Consider the following 14,711-nt stretch of genomic DNA (forward strand, 5'->3'; position numbering starts at 1 on the left):
ATACTGTCAGGAAAAAAATTTGAAGTAGTTGCAGCAAATATGAAATTTTAGATTTTATAGAGGACTCTATGAGTTGTTATTTAAATGATTATACAAATGCAATATTTTAGTTTTAGACACGTTTACTTTTTTTAGATGCTAAAGGACATACCAATTTGTGGAAAATGTTACTGTATGCACAAATTGCTTTTAATTTTGCTTCTTAAGAAAATTTTGAATGTAAACTAACACGTACTATTTTTTATAAAAAAATCTTGCACATTGCTCGATATCACATTCAACTTTGTAAGGACAAAAAGTCTTGAGAGCTACAGCAAGCAAGTTTTGAGCTGTACGATGTATGTTAAATCTCAAATTCGCTCTTATACGAAAGCCTGCGACGACAATAAAAACAGTCTAGCTTAATTTTATCACTAAATGTTACCTAATTGACGTGTATCATAATGTTGTTGTAAATTTTCTTCATTAAAATGAACGAAATCATAATTATACATTTAGTAAAATAGTATTATACGCATGCATCTAGACAAATCTAATGAGAAACACAAATGCAAACTCAATCACGCAATGGTAATAACACATATGTAATTTTTATCAATAGTAAGTAGTTGAAATCTAGCGATAAATGCCTTCCGGATCTTTGACTTGCTGGCGAGCAAAGAGTCTTTATTTCAACGAAACTGTTATATTTTTTTAAATTTTGGGTACCATTTTTTATCGAGTTTTGTTTTTGTTCATTTGTAGAAAACAATTTTGTGAACCAGAACTTGTTTGGTTAAGTAGTAAATACATTTACCACCAGATTACCAAAAAATGCAACATGAATAATGTATTAGTAGTTGTGTTAAAATTCAATTGACTAATTATGTATGAATGTGTGTGTGTAATCACGATAACAACCATTAGCTTATTCGTAATATTTAGATTATTATTGCAATTTGCACGATGAATTATAATGGCCATTCAGTCTCTGATCCTGAAGCGAAAATCACGCTTATACATTCATTGTAAATTTTAAATACCGTTGAACACGCAAGATTATCGAACTTTTCATGTAAACGATGCATCTAAGTGTCAAAAACGGCGTATACCTAATACAAGCGTAGTGAAATACTTAGTTGATATTATAAAAAAAAATTATAGGGTTATTGCATAATAGGAATATAAAGAGACGAGATATGCAATGAAATTGATATGTAATATATTCAAATGAGAAAAAAGTGGCAAACATCGTCTTTATCTTCAGATGAAAAAATACATAAATTTATATATATATTATATATTATATGCTAAGAAGCTGCATTCTCGTTACGTTAAATACTATATATTTGTTGTTATCGCTCGTACATATATTATCAAAAATGAAGGAAAAGAAGTATTAAATATATCGGAGCTCATTGATGCGAGCAAAGAAAGTATATCTAAAATGTATTACCGAGTGAATTATTGTACGATATTCTATGTATGTGTAAATAAACAAGCAAATCAACTGGATGGGCTCTGTTCATTTGTGTTGGAACGGGAATGACCGTTGAAGCGTGCCCCGTGTGTCCCTCGTCTGCATACAAAACTGCTGCACATGCCGCGGAATTCGACGTGGCGCGCTGCAGCTACTGACGTCGTGATCTCTGCACGCAATTTTTCAAAGCTCTTCGCTCGCCGCCCATGGAATGACAATGAGCCTTTCAGCGGTTCGATTGCGTAAATACCGATTCCTCGAATCTGTGTCGCACCAGCGCGTGGCGGCAAAGTAAAAAATGATGAAAATAAATAAAAAAAAAAAACGAAGCAGAAGAAATCAAGTAGCGCATCCTATCGCGCGCACCCTCGATTTTAAATGCACCCTTGTATAAGGGTTAACCACTCATGAATATCACTTTAATCGCGCAAGACGTGTGTCAAAAGCGGCCGTGAGCATTGATTCGGTATTATATTATTATCTTTGTGCGTTATATGCTTGTCCGTCTCTCTTTCTCCGCTGCTTCTCCCTTCGGCAATCGACCCCCCGCCGCCTCGCGAAAAAGTACCAGAGAGCTCATTCATAATTCACGCGTGCGGCTCGAAACGCGTACACGTATATTGCTATAGCATATCTTATATACATACAGACGTATACATATACACGAGAGACAAGCGTGACGCTCCGAGCTGAGTCGAGTGAGAGAATCGTTTCTGTGCGATTTAGCGACGAATTTGATACACGAGAGATGCATCGCTTGTTTGCTCTCGAGCAATTGAATGTGTATACATATTATATGGTACGGGCGCGAAAGCGAAAGCTTTGAGAGAGCGAGGATCGATTTTTCAGCGCAGAAATCATTTAGTCACGGACGCGAGCTCGAGCCAAATGAATGCAACGATCAGACAAGAATCGAGAGTCGCATGCATGAAGGTGTGTCGCTCGCGCGTACTTTCAATGAGCTGCAGCAGCTTCCTCGGCGTGTCCTCGACGAGTAGTATCTCAAAGTCGGTATCGATACTACTTCTTTCCAATATGTATGTTAATTTCCAGCACAAGGTACGCGCGGGCGCGATTGCAGCTCCGATGACGCGTTCTACATTTGGTAAATAGCGATCGAGATCATACCGTCGTCGTGACGTTATTCAATTCGTAATTTGTTACGATAACCAAAGTCATTACGATAAGTTAACTAATATGATCGTTAGAAGAGACGAAAAGCCGAAAAAACAATTCGGTTTTTCAGTATGGAATCAAAGAAGCTCGAAGAAACATGGATTCGAGAAAAAGATTGCGGTATTTGTGTTATTGTTTCTTACTCACGGGTAAGATAATTTAACGTTAACATTTTACGTGACAACATTTCAAGCGCAAGATCTTTTCAGTTATCCTGCTGATACCCCTCGTGATAATTTTAACCCACAAATTAACTCGGGACAAGGAATGGCTGCGAAAAAAAAACGAGGCTGACAGCACGACTCCCAAAAGTTTCGCTTTTCAAATAATAACTCAAGAAGACGATGGATACGTAGTGACCGAAGGCATGAAAAACGGGACGAAAGTGACTTACATGGAAGCTCGGAGCCTCGGCAAATCGTCGAACCACCAGAGCGAGGCATCGCCCGGCGAATTTCCCTATCACGCAGCCATCTTCGAAGGCAACGAGTACGTCTGCAGTGGAAGTTTAATAAGCAGAAGACACGTCCTTACGGCGGCGCAATGTGTCGTGGATATTAAGCAAAAAATTAAGATCCAATTGGGTCGTAATTTGAAGCGGGGCCTGCTATACGACGTCGACGGAGTGTCAAGGCATAGGCATTATCGGGGAGGAAAACGATATCACAAAGCTGATGTTGCCATTATTCGTGTAAGTGTGCACATGCTTCATCGATCTTTTTTTCGAGATTGTTTCAACTATATGTTTGACTTCTTCAGCTGAAAAAATCGATCGTGACATCGAATTTTGTGAGACCCATTGCCTTGCCAGAAGCCGAACAACCGTCGGGATTTTTTATATTTTACACGACTGGATACGGCGTTGATGTGGGTCCCGAAAGCGTCCTGAGAAAGATGCCGCTGCGCCTGGTACCAAACAGCGACTGCTATAACGCTTCTACGGACAACGAAGAATTACAATTCGCCAATGACATCATTTGTACCAGGATACTCACCGAATACGATAGTTGCGAAGTACGTAATATATTTTTGTTTTGGTAAATAAATATTACATCACTGTGACTTTAAATTTTTGTCTATCGCAGGGCGACATCGGTAGTGCACTGGTCGATGGGAGGAAAAACGTCATAAGAGGAATCGCCTCCTCGGGCGACGACTTCTGCAACCATCCAGATATTTTTATCAACGTGACGGACTATCTGGATTACATAAAGATGGAAATTTCATCGGATAAGTTTAGCGGCCAACATCCGTCGATGGTATTCAACGAGCGCATTGGAGCACCGCCGGTAGATCGGAACGATCGAGTTGAGGGCGAAAAAAACGAAGATGACGATAGTTGGTCGCCCTTATGGGTCAAAGTACTGACGACGATATTCGGTGGAATGAGATAGAAGCTTCGGAGGTGCCTCTGATTTCTTCTAATTTACTGCACATTGCAATTATTTAGAGTGGAATTAGTCGTTTTATCACGAGTCGCGCGCCTATGGCATTAGAGATATTAATGGTCATTGCACGATATCTGTTTTTAATAACAGAAAACTTCTTATCTACGTTAACACAGATCGATAAATGCGCTAAGAAAATTTAACGAAACACAATTCTATGAAATTTACACGTGTTTTTTTCTACTATTGATCTATTGTATATTCTAAGCTACAGTTGACGAATTCAAAGGCAAAATCATTCGCGAATTAGCATATCCACATGCGTCGCGTTGGTCAAACGATTCGCGTTTCTTTGATGTGGGCGACCGAACCACAAGTTTGTATAATATTGTCGACATGAAAGTCGTGTCTCGAGAAGTCACTGTCATTTTGACTTCAGTTAGTTCTATAAGTGCGAAAGTTGTTTGTTTTCGAGGGAAATTTTAACAAGGCTGTTAAAATGAATCGTGTGAGTAAATTTATGTAGATAATTGTTTAAATAATAACTATTAAGCTATTATTATAGTTCAATCCTTCGTTTTAAATAGAATAATATCTTGTATTTATAACTCTTGATTTAAGAGAAAAGCAGTGAATAAGTAAATATGATGAAATTTTACTAAATCTGACGTAAAATCGAATTATTTTGTAAATCGTGTTAAATTAAATGTCAAATAGAATCAAAGACTGAATATACTCTAGCGATAAAATTGATTGAAGATCGATATATTAGAAAATGTTATTGCTGCTGCAGCAGCTGACGGAATTCAAAAAGGTCGCGAAAGATTTGATCGATCAGTCCTTTGAGAATAAAACGCGCGGGATCGGATTAGTAACGAGATTACACTAAAAATAAAATTATGCTTCGTTATTGTATAGATATAGATTGGTTTATAAATAGTGAACAAAGCGAAACTGTCAATTTGTACAGAAATACACGATGTTCTTCTGCGAGCGAAACAAAACATTTGTGAGATTAATAAATAGTTGACTTATGGAAAAAAGGAGCACGTGTGTAGCGTCTTTATAGCTGCGTCACTGTCCAAGCGTCGTGTCGCGCGATGACTATACTCTAATTCGGATGTGCGAGCACCGCTGCAAAACGTGCAATTTTCGCGGAACGAGACTCGACGTAGTAGCGTAAAAATGATTCATTGCGAGGCGCTCGCTCGAGTGCAGTCGAAACGCAGTCGCGAATCTTCGCCTCCCGAAAGTATGAAAGTCCTCCTCGTTGTCGTCGTCGTCGTCGTCTTGCTGCTTCCGAGCTTGATCCAGACAGTCGTGGCCGCGGGCACTCACTCGAAAATCTACCAAGGCGAGGCCGCGGCCAAGGGTGAATTTCCCTACCAGGTCAGCATAACCGTGGGCGGGCGACACATTTGCGGAGGCTCGCTCGTGTCGGCCAAGCACGTCCTGACCGCGGCTCACTGCGTCGAGGAGATCGTCCTATCGAGGAGAAACTTCACTCGGGGGGTCGCTGTGAGGACCGGCTCGGTCATGCTCGGCAAGGGTCGCAATTACCTCATAAGGAGAATCTCCTATCACAACGGATTCAGAGACAGCTATAGACTTTTCCTACCCAACGACATCGCCGTTGTACAGGTACTACTTTTTATCCCTTCGAGCAACGTGTGCACGAGAGAGCATCGGATATCAATGTTTTAATTGAATTTTGTAGTTGCAAAAGCCAGTGGAACTGGGCGATTACGTTAAACCTATCAATCTGCCCGAGTACCGAGCCGAGTTGCCGGAAGGATCGAAGGTAATCGTCACTGGGTTCGGCACGACCATCAGCAACGACTTGTCGCCGGTACTCAAAAAGCTCGTCACCGAGACCTTTTCCAATACCAAATGCGGCAATTACTTCTTGAGACTGACCGGCCGCAGAGTCATGACTTCGCAAATCTGCGCGGAAAAGAAACGCGGCGACGGCACGTGTACCGTAAGTATAGAAGAAAAACATCGTCGTCGCGATATTGCGCGGCTAATTCACACGTGGAACATTTGTTTTCGAATAAGGGCGACAGCGGAGGTGCACTGGTGGATCTCGACAAGACCACGATCTACGGCATCGTCTCCGGAGGCGGCTACTCCTGCGACGGAGCCGATCCCACGGTTTACACCAAAGTCTCGTACTACGTGCCTTACATACAGCGAGAGATGACGTACTTCACTCGCGAGCCCACTGCCATTGGCCCCAATCCCGCCGTCGTCTTTTACTGAATCGATTCCATCATTGTGAATGAATTTTTTATCTAATAAATAAGTGCTCTTTTTAATAACAAGTACATCGATGTACGGCGCGTTGTTTTTATTTAAAAACAAAACAAAATGAAAAAAAAATAGGCGACGCATCGCCAAGCGAGAAAGGTCGCGCACGAGCGACATGTCGCCTGTAATTGACTTACCCGGTTATTTTGAATTGAAGGCAAAACACATGGCTTATCTAACAACGCGCTCGATGTTGTATTTATACACATACGCACGCGTTTCCTGCCACCTCGCTCTAAAACACGAATAATCCATTCGATACTATTTGCTCGGCGAATTTTCGGTATCTTGGCAATTATGCTCCACTAAATATTCAATTCTGTAAAGCAGACACGTTTGCCAAACAATGGGTCATCGCACCTGTTTCGCGTCTCGTTATCGTCAGCAACAGCTTTTTAATAAATTGTATCAGCACTACCTTTTTTATATCGATGGGCTTGTACCAATCGACGATGATTCAATGGAAAATATTTGCCGATGCGTGCTTAGCATTGACATCGAAATTAGACGTCGGTTTTTCGATTTTAATCTTAATTATCAGTCAAATTGGCTCGCTGTTTTGAGTCGATATCAAAAATTTGCAAGAGACGTTCAAAGTGTATAAAATCGTCTGAAAGTTTGTATTCGACATCAGTCAAATTTTTGCAGTGCAAAAGTTAACAATGCTGAGTCCTGAGGCAAATTTACTTTTATTGGGCTGCCTAGTCCTAGGTAAACACCAGTACTCCGATCAGTGTGTTCGTGAATTTTCACCTATTCGTTTTATTTTTTAGCTGCCACTCTGGTGTCTGCCGATCCCAAAGATGCTCATGTATCGATTTTGAGAAGAAACAAAGTTTTGTGTGGAGGCTCATTAGTTGCCAATAGAAATGTCATCACAGCTGCCAGTTGCTTGGATTACCTATTCACACTGAGGCCCGAAGATCCAAAATTAACTGTGAGGTTTGACCAAACTGGCCAACGCGTCAAAGTCGAAAGGGTGTCGATCATCAATAGATTCAAAAGTGACAGTGACAAGTATGCATCGTACGACGATATCGCCATGCTTTTGGTAAGTCAACCGCATGATTATAATTATAATTAAAGTAATAACAATTTCGGAGCATCGTCACAGCAAAAATCTATATTTTTATTTAGTTGGCGGAAGAAGTGAAAAAAGCAACTCCCTTGAAACTGCCAATCAAGGACTTGGAAGTCGAGCCCTACGTGGAGTACGAATTGACGAAAAACACGCCGAATTTGACGACGATTGCGGCATTCAGCGAGACCGAGGCGGATTGCGACCTCGATCTTTCGATCGCCAAAACCGAGCGAGAGCTGAAGAAAGACACGTCGTTCTGCACGAAATCGGCCGACTGCAAGGCCGCGCGCCTCGGTGATCCTGTGACGAAAGACGACGTCGTCCTCGGCGTGGTCTCCCGCCTGCCAACTGGCGAGGACTGCCTCACCGAGCCCATGGTTAACACTCGGGTGTCCAAGTTCCTGGACTACGTCAACGAGGAGCTGACGACGTTCACGCAGAATCCAGCCGACAAGTCGAAACTGGCCAAATCGATTTACATCGAGAACGACGGCGAGCAGACGCTCTGCCAGTACTTCTTCGGTTGGCTCCTCGGCGAGGACAGCGAAGAGGACGATGACGAGAACGAAGTCGATGGCAACGAAGACGCCGAAGACGAAGACAGCGAAGAAGATTATTTGGATATTTTCGGACTGTTCGGCAATGCCTTGAGAAGACCTTAGGTTTAAGAACATTGTAATTTCATATGACTAAGCTCTAACTTAGTTTTATCGTAAAATTTTGTGAAATATGTAGTTTAATCTTTGCCATTTACATTGATTTGTAAATGTTGTTTAAGATATCATTCTATAACTAGTCGGTAATAAAATTATTTTTCAAAGTACAAGATATACGTGGTCTGAATTTACCATCATACGCATATTGAAACGAAGCTGCACTTTCTGCCCGATCATCGGGTTTCATTAAGATCGCCAAGAGGATATATAGATCGAGTCCACCTCGAGTTTAAATCGACGACACACCCAGTCGATGGTCTCTCTCTTTAATTTTTTCTTTCTTTCTTTTCCTCGCGATTCAGCGATTTCCACCTCTTTCTCTACATATATCTATCTCTCTCTCGAGTTGCTTTGCCAATACACATACGCGTGTGGCCAAAGTAAACGACTCGTTAACACTCAATTAATATTCACGACTGATTTACAGTCTCGTTTATTTCTGGACTTTGCGATTGCATACATTCCGAAAATACATAGTATACAGCTCGTGTACGGCGTAAAAGCTTCTAGCCAATAATATCGGCCAACATGTTTGTGTGTATACTATTCCCAATTAGCCGCAAATAAGAGAAGATTAAATCGCATCGAAATCGTTGCAGAAATGCGAAAACAGCTAGATGGCAATTACGTATTATACGCGCACCGATTTAGCCGGCCGCGTGTCGTGTGCGATCTCTGGGCAGCAGCTCGTATAAATAAATAAGTCGGAATAATATCACGAGCTTGGAAACGTATAGAGTTGAAAGCGCGGTGCGCGATGCTGACTAAGAAATCCCCGAGAGCTGGTCCGTTCTCTTTCTCTCTCTTGGCTGCGTGGAAATAGCTCCACCCACTTGATCCCCGATTTCACACGTATAAGCTTTTCTCCGGGTCTCGTGGCACTTGCAGCGCAGAAGAGGAAGAGATAAAGAGACTCGCGCAAAGTAATAAAAAACATTCCAGTCAGCGGGGCGTGGTGGATATATGCCGAAAAGTCTCCGGGTCGTTGCGGCCGCTATATTGTACCCTCGCACACACACATATCCAGGCGCGCGTCCAGCGGCAATTGTCTTGCGCCAAACCTGTGACATTTAAAACTGTATACGGACGAACACGCGCGCACACACGCTAACAAGGGAAGGCAGAGAGAGCGAGAGAGAAAAAAAAAACCGTCGAGCGACGAGCTTTTTTAGTGCGGCGTTGCATTCGCGCGCGAACCTCGAAAAGGAGTGTCGATCGAGATAAATTTCGCACCGCTGACGTTGGCGTTGATTTTTGTATCGACAAAAAGCTCGAAGAAGCCGATGAAAGATATCCCGCGAAGATGCCAGCCTACAGGAACAATGAGATAGGTGTGAAAAATATCGATTATAAGTGCCATATAAGCTTCGGATACATTGTGTGCAGTGGAGAGGAAAAAAAAATCAAAGACGAAAGCGAATAAAAGAAAAAGGCCGAGAGCGAAGGCCACCAGGGCCTATCAACGCTACTGATATAACTCTCGATTTCATAAAGAGTAATATGTTCGAGGGAAAAGTGAGAGGAAGCAGCTCACCGAGAGCACATCACTGGTTGTAATCAGTGAGCCACGCCCAAAAGTCGCTAAGCACAGACGCTCACGCAGACTCTCGCACTCTCGTACATGCACACACACGAATACACACACACACGTGCGTACTGCACATAGACAAAGTTGCGCGCGTACCCGCCCATCGCAATTACACCCACGCGCGAAATCCTCACCATCGCCGCCGCCGCCGCCGCCGCATGCAGTGCTGCGAGGGCCATGATGAAGCCGCAGCGAGTGAACACGTAGTATACAAATATACATGTATATATTTCGAGCCTCACTTACCAGCGTAATGAATATATGAATTTCGAGAATCGTGTGCGCAGGTCGTTGGTGTGCGCAGTTAGTAGGCCTGCGCCGATTTCTCATTTAAACAAAGAATGTATAACTTAATTTCTCCCTTCAATCAGGCGAATAAATCTTTTTTCTTTCTTTTTTTTTTGCCCGCTTAATTTGTCACATTGAACGGGCTCGTACTTACTTGCACTTTTTTCACCCCGAAGGCAGTGTTTTTTCTCTCTCTCTCTCTCTCTCTCCCGACGACTCTGCCCCTGGCTGTTTTTTTCTTTTTTGGCAATCGGCTCGATAATCGATTCGAGCGATCCCCCAGTAACACGACGGCGGACGATCATCATGCGGTCATTCAGTCGCTTCTTTCGGCAAATGTCGTTTCGAGCTACATGTTTATTTTGATTAAATTTTCAGGCGCGGAAACACGAGAAAATACTCAATGCCGCTGTACTCGCAGATTAATTTGTACAACACGCGGCGCTTGTCGGCTGCATTATTCAAACGAACAGATCGTCGTCGTTGGCCAATTGAGAAACGGGAAAAGGATATTTTATGAATTAGAATAAACCGATAGCTCGTTCAAATAAATATAGAGCGTAGCGAGCTATTTTAAAGCCGCTGTAACAGTCGAATTCAATTGATCGATTGTCTTGGCTTTTCGACGTCGATAAAAGCTTTTATGTAGAAGCTGCATAAGTGCCATGCATTATTAAATCAGCTGCCGCAATGTATGCGCACCGCCGCGGCTGACCTTCTTACACGCGTTAAAAAGCTCATCCTGCATAAGTCAACATTTTTTTTTGTCCAATTTACACGTACAAACGAGCTCGCAGTTTATATAAAAGCTATAGCACTCGATTTCACGGATACTTATATTCCGAGCAATTATTATTCGGCACTGTGGGAAAGAGACGGCTTCGAGAGCTCCCGGAACGATTGAAATTATCGTGCCCATAAAGTCGAGGGGATTTTTTCGCGCTCGATGCACGGGACGAGCTACTAAACGTTTGTTTTGACTTCGAGCGCGTGAAGAATGTTAATGAACTTGGCTCTCTTGTGACTTACCGCATCCCTTTTATTAAAAATCGAGAGTAAAAGTGATTCATCCATTAGGCGCAGTTACAGGCGACACGCATCCTCGGACGCCTCTCTCGGCACTACAGCTTTGCAGTCTTGGCTTCTGCACGGGATCCATTGTGTACATATAGAAACGATCCGCGCGCCAGCGCTAAGTCATCGATGACAAATGACCCTCGTAAAAGTTTTCCCTTACACACATATAGGCACAGAGATCGAGAGCGAGAGAACCAGACACGTGTCCGGGACAAACCGCAGGAAATGCGGAGAGCCGAACTTTTTCTTTATATCGCGCGGTTTGTCCCGTACTCGCCCAAGACACGGCCCAATTGAATTCGAAAGGCCACGCGCGCGGGCTTCGAGTCGTTCTCAGCGAGAGATATTTATACCGCGTGATTTTATGAAAAATTAATCTCTGTAACTGCTAACGTTCAGGATCTCGATTTTGCAAATATAGCCCGATTCCGATATGAATGAACGAAAGGTTCTCGGGCCAATCGACTTATCCGTTATCGATATTGCCTGATTAATTGATACAAGACTTCCTTAGAACTGCCACTGTTTGTCCATTAAAGTTTAGTCAACTTTTTACGATTCCAAGGGCGGATATAACTCGTCCAAATTAAGCAGCGAATTATGTCATTCGAATTGTGCATAATTTTCTAAAATAAAGTGTTTATTTACTCAAGAGTCTCATGCATTTTACTACTACATTTTAATATTTCCGCGAGGTAAGTTGGTTAAGTTTAGAAACACGATCAATTATAGAAAGATTGCAATATGAATTTCAACAGTGCATGTAAAATTTAAAGTAACGATCAGAAAATTCGGTAATTTCGAATAGATTCCTGGTAATAAATACACATGCGCTTTCAATAGAATTATCTGACTTTAATTTTTTATAAAATCATCCATTTTTGCAATCCATGAGATGTATTTTTACATCGTATCGCTTGTTTCCAAGACGAACTCTAATTGACAAGCCATAATGAATCTACATTGTCAGAAGAGTAATCATAAAATTCAGTGCAGCGCTTTCATTAAAATTAGTAGCCAATCAATTCAACGTTCCTGACGTATCCACTGAAACATATCATTTATTCATTCAACCTGTTTTTCACTCGGTGAAGCTCTGCTTCTCTCTAATCGATGACGCGAAATGACAATCGGATGAAAATTCGCTACATTTTCTATTTCATAATTCGATAATTTGAGAAACAGAAATAAAAAAAAACCTCGATCATAATACACGAACAATTATTGCCACATATAAGCGTTGCGACGTCGACAAAAAAAAGTGGAAAACGTCAACGTTTTTTTCTCTCAGCAACTACGATACACAGAGAGAGAGAGAGAGGCATGATCCCCGCAAGCATCGAGACAGAAATTATATGATTTCACTGTGCGTTGCTCTTTTGTATACGCTATTATACACGTACACGGGAGAGAAATTTCATACCCGCTCAGGGTGAGCGCTAGGGTGGAGGGAGGGGGGGTTGACTTTTAGTAGGAGGCGTGTCGGCCGGCATTAGAAGAGCAAAGAATGATTTATCCTTGATAGCTCGCAACTATTAAGCCTTAATGCACTTGGACATTGTAAAAACTAGCTCGCTCGTACATGTAGGTAGATTTTTGCTCCCTTTTGTACGAGACGAGAAGCGAGATCAGCGCACGAGTCGCGCAGTAGGGAGCTTACACACATGCCTCGCATTATTGTTACGAAGGTTTTTTTAATGATGCCAGAAGCAGCTCGCGCGCGAAATTTGCGGTGTATTTTCGTCTCACCGCGTGGTCGTTACCGCGCGAGCTTTTAATCGCTTTAGCCGATTTCTTTGGTTATTTTTGCGCTCTTATGCGCGTCTAAGGAGGATCGCTCGCAGATGATACGTGTCCTGCGCACTCTGTCACTCGCGTGTATCGAAATTCAATTATCGTCTCGTCACAGCGTGATAAAATCAAAAAACATACATCTTGAGATTTAAAGCTTGGAGCTCGACTCGTTGTTTATATGTCGTAAAAAGCAGCAGCAGTAATAGTAGTACAACTAGTAGTCGGTTAAATTCATTTCTACATACAGTAGAAATAATATCATGCCCACCGAATTACGATTATTTTTTTCCACCGCGAGCATGAAAAGCGTCAGCAGTTCTACCCGCAGTCCCCCACGTATACAGAGCATTTATAGATGTGTAAGAGCAAAACGCCTACTTTTAACTGTGTACGTCCATGTGTGTGTGTATATGATACACATTTATAATGCGCGTAAACGAATTAGCGAGTGCAGGACTTGAGCTTTCTCGCGTAATTACGTTTTCTATTATACATACATCGCGCATGTACATATAACCAGATAGGGGGGTAAAGCTCGGATACATGTAGTATTATTTATATACATGCGCGCGTGTGCACGTGAGTTGTCGAACGAATTACGTCGACCAGGATCGCGCATATACATAGCCAAGCGATAAGCAGCAGCATCGGCGAGAAAAAGTACGAGCATTCGCCAAAATAGTTTCGTCAATGAGGTAAGACTGATCGAATTAAGCTCTCCCCAGCGCGCGAGTCTTTTAGCCGAATGGAATCGATGCGCGAGAAAAAGGATTAATTGCATTGGAAGGTGCGGCATTTGGAAGCGACGCCGGATCATCGTCGCGTTTTCGACCATATGACAGTTCGGCTCCTGCGATAAAATTACGTTAGCTGCTATACATAAGTATGCTCGCGCGCGCAGTCACCTATGTCATGTACGCGTATAGGCGATACAGAACAAATGTGCCAGAGGCACATATGGGCGGTCACGCCCACGAAGGTGTTTCGCAGTACCTTTATGTGTACGTTGCTGCACGAGGACACTGTTTCTACCGCTGCTTCTGTGTGTGTGTGCCAGCGTCGTATACGCATTGTAATAATACGTAATCGAGGGTCTGGGCATTAATTTCATAGCTCATCGTTTTTTTTTCAACCCCGCTGGGACCGACGTAAAGAGAGAGAAAGAGAGAAGAGTCATCTCCGCGACAAATTGTCAAAATATACCGAAGCCTCGCCAGTGTATACGTCTCACGCCTATTTACGCGATACATCTTTTACCTATAGGATGCTACATACAGCAGGAGGTATATCTCTACGTGTCGTGTCAACGGCATACACACACACGCGCGCGCACGAAAGCAATAACGGCAGATACACGGCACATTATAGGCGTTACAACCGAGACAATAGCTTCGATTTTTCGGCTACTTACCCTTGCAATTCTCGCCTATGTCTGACTCTCTCTCTCTCTCTCTCTCTCTCTATACCAAATCGGGAGAGCATATAATACTCGTGTCTCAGTGTCTGCGTTGTACGTTTAAGTATCGATCTTTTCTTCTTCCTTTTTGCCTTCGACTTGTATTATATAGCTGTGGGATCTTATGCCTGAGTACTATTGACACTGGAAAATTTTCAGCGGAATAATATCATGCTCCATAATTCATAGCTTTGAAATTGCATACTCCTGTGTGTAAGTGTATTATGTACGATGAAATATTGAATATATTCTCGATAATGGACGCGACAAAAGAGAGAATGAGAGAGAGAGAGAGAAAGAAAGAGAGAAATATTGTGGTATCAATAATTCTAAATAAATAAATGATTAGGCACTTACAATTGGTATTCGTATATAGCA

At 42.3% G+C, this 14,711-nt stretch overlaps 3 protein-coding genes across 3 annotated transcripts; all 3 read left to right on the forward strand.

Annotated features, from left to right (window-relative positions):
- Positions 1 to 2,656: 2,656 nt before the first annotated feature.
- Positions 2,657 to 4,029, forward strand: LOC106655000 (serine protease SP24D-like). Its single transcript, XM_014375184.1, has 4 exons — positions 2,657 to 2,755; positions 2,829 to 3,326; positions 3,395 to 3,649; positions 3,721 to 4,029. Exons 1-4 carry the CDS (start codon positions 2,657 to 2,659, stop codon positions 4,027 to 4,029), a joined length of 1,161 nt encoding a protein of 386 aa, XP_014230670.1.
- A 1,087-nt stretch (positions 4,030 to 5,116) lies between these two features.
- LOC106655152 (chymotrypsin-1-like) lies at positions 5,117 to 6,310 on the forward strand. The gene is made up of 3 exons (XM_014375374.2): positions 5,117 to 5,664; positions 5,741 to 6,004; positions 6,082 to 6,310. Exons 1-3 carry the CDS (start codon positions 5,209 to 5,211, stop codon positions 6,283 to 6,285), a joined length of 924 nt encoding a protein of 307 aa, XP_014230860.2. The 5' UTR covers positions 5,117 to 5,208; the 3' UTR covers positions 6,286 to 6,310.
- Positions 6,311 to 6,960: 650 nt separating this feature from the next.
- LOC106654999 lies at positions 6,961 to 8,076 on the forward strand. The gene is made up of 3 exons (XM_014375183.2): positions 6,961 to 7,044; positions 7,107 to 7,384; positions 7,471 to 8,076. The coding sequence occupies exons 1-3, from the start codon at positions 6,996 to 6,998 to the stop codon at positions 8,074 to 8,076; spliced, it is 933 nt and encodes a 310-aa protein (XP_014230669.1). The 5' UTR covers positions 6,961 to 6,995.
- The last annotated feature ends 6,635 nt before the right edge of the window (positions 8,077 to 14,711 follow it).

The sequence above is a fragment of the Trichogramma pretiosum genome, unplaced genomic scaffold (assembly GCF_000599845.2).
Source record: "Trichogramma pretiosum strain Unisexual culture from Peru unplaced genomic scaffold, Tpre_2.0 scaffold2, whole genome shotgun sequence".
Lineage (NCBI taxonomy): Eukaryota > Metazoa > Arthropoda > Insecta > Hymenoptera > Trichogrammatidae > Trichogramma > Trichogramma pretiosum.

What these genes read in the sequence shown, in the direction of transcription:
- LOC106654999 (XM_014375183.2), top strand. Translation starts at nt 6,996, where the DNA reads ATGCTGAGTCCTGAGGCAAATTTACTTTTATTGGGCTGCCTAGTCCTA. An exon ending in ATTGGGCTGCCTAGTCCTAG is followed by an intron (nt 7,045 to 7,106) that starts GTAAACACCAGT and finishes TTTATTTTTTAG; the next exon opens with CTGCCACTCTGGTGTCTGCC. An exon ending in ACGATATCGCCATGCTTTTG is followed by an intron (nt 7,385 to 7,470) that starts GTAAGTCAACCG and finishes ATTTTTATTTAG; the next exon opens with TTGGCGGAAGAAGTGAAAAA.
- LOC106655000 (XM_014375184.1), top strand. Translation starts at nt 2,657, where the DNA reads ATGATCGTTAGAAGAGACGAAAAGCCGAAAAAACAATTCGGTTTTTCA. An exon ending in GATTCGAGAAAAAGATTGCG is followed by an intron (nt 2,756 to 2,828) that starts GTATTTGTGTTA and finishes CAACATTTCAAG; the next exon opens with CGCAAGATCTTTTCAGTTAT. An exon ending in CTGATGTTGCCATTATTCGT is followed by an intron (nt 3,327 to 3,394) that starts GTAAGTGTGCAC and finishes TGACTTCTTCAG; the next exon opens with CTGAAAAAATCGATCGTGAC.
- LOC106655152 (XM_014375374.2), top strand. Translation starts at nt 5,209, where the DNA reads ATGATTCATTGCGAGGCGCTCGCTCGAGTGCAGTCGAAACGCAGTCGC. An exon ending in ACGACATCGCCGTTGTACAG is followed by an intron (nt 5,665 to 5,740) that starts GTACTACTTTTT and finishes TGAATTTTGTAG; the next exon opens with TTGCAAAAGCCAGTGGAACT. An exon ending in GCGGCGACGGCACGTGTACC is followed by an intron (nt 6,005 to 6,081) that starts GTAAGTATAGAA and finishes TTTTCGAATAAG; the next exon opens with GGCGACAGCGGAGGTGCACT.